This window comes from Temnothorax curvispinosus, unplaced genomic scaffold (genome assembly GCF_003070985.1).
Source record: "Temnothorax curvispinosus isolate PA1 unplaced genomic scaffold, ASM307098v1 QBEX01000469.1, whole genome shotgun sequence".
Classification (NCBI taxonomy): Eukaryota; Metazoa; Arthropoda; class Insecta; order Hymenoptera; family Formicidae; genus Temnothorax; species Temnothorax curvispinosus.
Window position 1 is genome coordinate 1 of NW_020210249.1, and position 3954 is coordinate 3954.

Consider the following 3954-nt stretch of genomic DNA (forward strand, 5'->3'; position numbering starts at 1 on the left):
TTTCGCGCGAGAATTACAATTGACTTATGCAACTAAGTATGAACGATATATGACTACATGAACATGAAGTAACTATACTATTTACAAGGCGATACGCCGAACAAGTAGTGTTTGCACAAGCTCGCGCACGAGCCTGACCTCGAGAATTTGTTGAGGAAGGAACAAATAAAAAGAATCCGTTTATTGAGAGAGAGATTGTGTTTCGTGATTTATGTAATTAAGAAAATTTTGATCGGGCAGAACTATACAAAGAATACCAACATTTGTTGCCTGGGGGAAGGGAAACTGCCCAAAAACCTTCCCAGTATTTGTGAACAAAATTATACATTTGTAATAGAAAAATACAATATGAGTAAAATAAATGTATCAAATACATAACAGAAAAAAATGAATGGTTATCATAGAACAGTCCTTTCTTTTGAATTATGAAAAGAGAAATATCTTTCTTAGATTCCTTGATATAATTCTGTATCATGAGATAATGTTCGTTATAAAAGGAATTGAAGTTAGTAGGTACGCATATAATGTATATTGACGAAGTCTATCTCAGAATTAGTTGTTATTTATCAAAGAAAAGATCAAAACATCAACATAACTCAAATTAAAACCATGAATATCAGTGTAGATATAATTCAAACAATCTTGGAAATAATGCATCAATTCTTTAGTGAATAATTATCATCGGCCTTGTCAATAATATTCTTCGTGAATCGAATATTAACTGAGTCTTACAGAACTTGTGTATAAATCACGACAAAGGAATATATTACCCCATGAGCGATTATTACGACACGAGCAATAAATACGACAAGAGCAATTACAAAGGCAATGAATCCAAAACAAGCATTTAATACGACACGAGTAATAAGTTTCAAATAAGTGTATTGAATTACATTTTTAAGAGGCCTTCGATCGTTGATTGACACATTAATTCATCATAGAACAAACGTAATATTAGATAATTAATAATTCGCAACATAATCACTAAGATAATATAAAGTGATTGATTAAGAGATTTTATAGCAACGCAAGTAAACGGTTATTTGATAATTTTATCACAACGCCTGAAACGATTTATATGTATTTCGCAAGAAAAATATTCTAGTTTAGTAGTAAATGTAACGAATGTACTGTTGTAATCTGAAATTACAACGGGTAATTATTAAATTATTTATAATAAAATTATAGAATAGCCTTTCGAAAGACTTCGAGGAAATTGTCTTTCGAAAGACTCCTCAATTTACGCTGACGCGGACGCGGAAGTTCATCAAGCTTCCGCGTCAATCGAACTATTGCGAGATGCATAGGAATGTGCGACAACGCATTTCGACAATCGCGGAACCGCGCGCGGGAGTACAGCGAGATTGCGAATGCGCTCGGTCACTGACCGACCTCATTCGGGGGACCGTCGAACCCGGCAGAAAAGTGCCGACAGGGCATAACTCAAAGCAATATAAGGGACCGTCGAAGAAGCCGCGACGGAGAGTAATACACCGGAGACTCTGCCCGTGACCGTTCTCGTAAGTCGTGTCGCGAAGTTCTACATTATAACAAAGCGCGTGCGAGATATAATAATTGTGAAAGGCAACTACAAGTGTAAGTTAGTGAGTGTAACAGGAGCGCTGAAATAAAGCTCCAATATAAAGTAAAACGAAGTGAAGTTCATTTAACGACGCCTACACCTTTTGTTCTACCTGCGAACCCGACCGCTTCCTAGTCTGCCCGCCTGTGCCTACCGAGTCCCAACTCGTAAGGTCAAGATATCCCGAAAATAATAAGCGTTTTGCCGTAAGCCGTCACCAATCGGCAACGCGGCATAACAGTACGTACGGTAATGAGATTGAATATAAAAGTACGATAATGAGATTAAATACAAAAGAAACTCACTATATGATTTATCATAACAAATCAATCGCACAAAAGAAAGAATTAAAGTTTGTCATTATGAAGAAAACGGTCGATTTAACTCTAGATGTAAGATTAATAGATTAACTAATCGGAGATTTCTTGTACAGCATTAGACGGGGTCTAATGTTAAAGAATCGGGGACTCTTTGCAATACGTTAGACGGGGTCTGACGTTGAAGAATCGGAGATTCCTTGTAATACGTTAGACGGGATTCTAACTGTCTATCTCGTACAGATTAAAGGCGGTACCTTATAATTGAGGCTTTGATATTACGGTAATGGTTGAAAATAGCAATGATCAAACCAAGAGCCGGTTTCTTGAATGTTCCTTAATGGCTTCTCATCTCATTCCGGAAGGATTTCCAAACGTTTCAGAAAATGGCTGCCTTCCTCGAGTTTTCCACGTGCCAGCAAGGCTCGCCGAGACGTATCTCACTGGCTTCCTTTCTGCGACGACAGTTGTTGTCCTTTATTTGCTGCGTACACGATCAACCGGTATGTTGGCTGATGCACACTGAGAGGCAGATTTCTGCCACCTCACAATTTGATTACAAAGTTCACAGCGAAAAGATGACGCAACTAATAGTCCGAGAGCCCACCGCAAAAATTTGGGTCCATCGCTTTTATGGATAAATTTACTTGCAAAAGGTAGTTTATAAGTCGTATTATCATAAACGATTGTCAGCCAAACTCGTACCCCCTGCGTTATGAGCAATAAAAATTTATTAACAATTGGATTTCTAAGCGATTTGGGTCCATCGCTTTTATGGACGAAACTTGTTTCATTCGAAAGGGCATCAAATTCCCTTTCAGAAAATACCCGGCTGATTTGCCCTGGCCCCTGCAAAACCCAGGCTGATCATGATTTTTGACTCAACGCGCGAGTCAGATCGAGCGTGGCGTTTGAAATGCGCGCCGTAAATAAGGACAGAGCGTCACGCTTTTATTTATACTTTGGATACTATCTAATATTATAAATTTTTAAAGATCATAATTGTTGTTATTGTTATTATTTAACGTTTATGATATTATAATATTGTGTAGGGATTATGAATATTTTTGATTTTTTTATCATTTATATTATTATATTTTATATGTTAATTATATACTTTTATCATTTATCATAGTTAAAAATATCATATTTCCAGATAAAAAGTATGGAACTGTCAGAGAACGTAATGTAAATTGGAATTTTGTCGAATATAAAATTGTGAACAATTTCTTGATCTATAATTGGCTCGATGGGCGCCGATGAAGATGCCATTGGTTCCTGGGTAGATTTTTCTATTGACTCCATCGAGTTCAACGAAGAAGAGTCACTATGAAACATCTGCAGGATTGGCTTCACTGGCGTCGATGAAGCAATAGACTCCTGCGACAACATTAAAAACGTTTTCGCTGAACTCGCAAAATTCCGAGATTTTATGTACAGCCGACTTTAATGACAATGAAATATCTTTTGTTGTTCTTTTTTCCGAAACGTTTCCATTTATTATCCACGACAACAAGAATTATAAAAAAATCGAAAGTGGTAGTAAGGAGCAATTAAAAAAGCAATTGAAGTAACTAATTTTCATGAAATGAATCGTTACATATAGAAAAACAAGCTTTATAACACTCCGAAATTATAATTACCTCAGTAAAATCCGTTACTGTAGAATCGTTATGGCCTTCTGCTTGAGTTTTGTGAGATTCACCAGGTGAGACAGGTGATTTTGTAATCTTTTCCTTCTGATTTTTTCGATCTGATGAACTGTACGGACGTTCCTAGAAGAATAATGAATTGTTGAAAATCGACAATTTTGAGAACCTTATAGCCCAGTCAAATTAAGATTTTTCTATAAAAAAATTCCCGGCAAGCTGGAAATTGGTATACAGGTTCATTTTAGTGTTCTTTTAAACATACTAAAAGTCCCCATACATAGAGCGTGAGCCGGCTGCGCCATCTTGAAAAAAAGAGTACAAAAATGGGTTTTTTGCAAATAACTCGGAAATTATTAGTTTTACGGGAAAGAACATTCAGAGCAAAAATGTAGCTGATAAAATT

General features: G+C 36.4%; 1 protein-coding gene across 1 annotated transcript; it reads right to left on the reverse strand.

Moving 5' to 3' along the window:
- Positions 1 to 3082: 3082 nt before the first annotated feature.
- Positions 3083 to 3674, reverse strand: LOC112454473 (the record flags this gene model as incomplete). The annotated part of the gene is made up of 2 exons (XM_025015900.1): positions 3083 to 3279; positions 3543 to 3674. Coding segments are annotated over 2 exons (329 nt in total), but the record flags the coding sequence as incomplete, so codon positions are not given.
- Between the last annotated feature and the right edge of the window lie 280 nt (positions 3675 to 3954).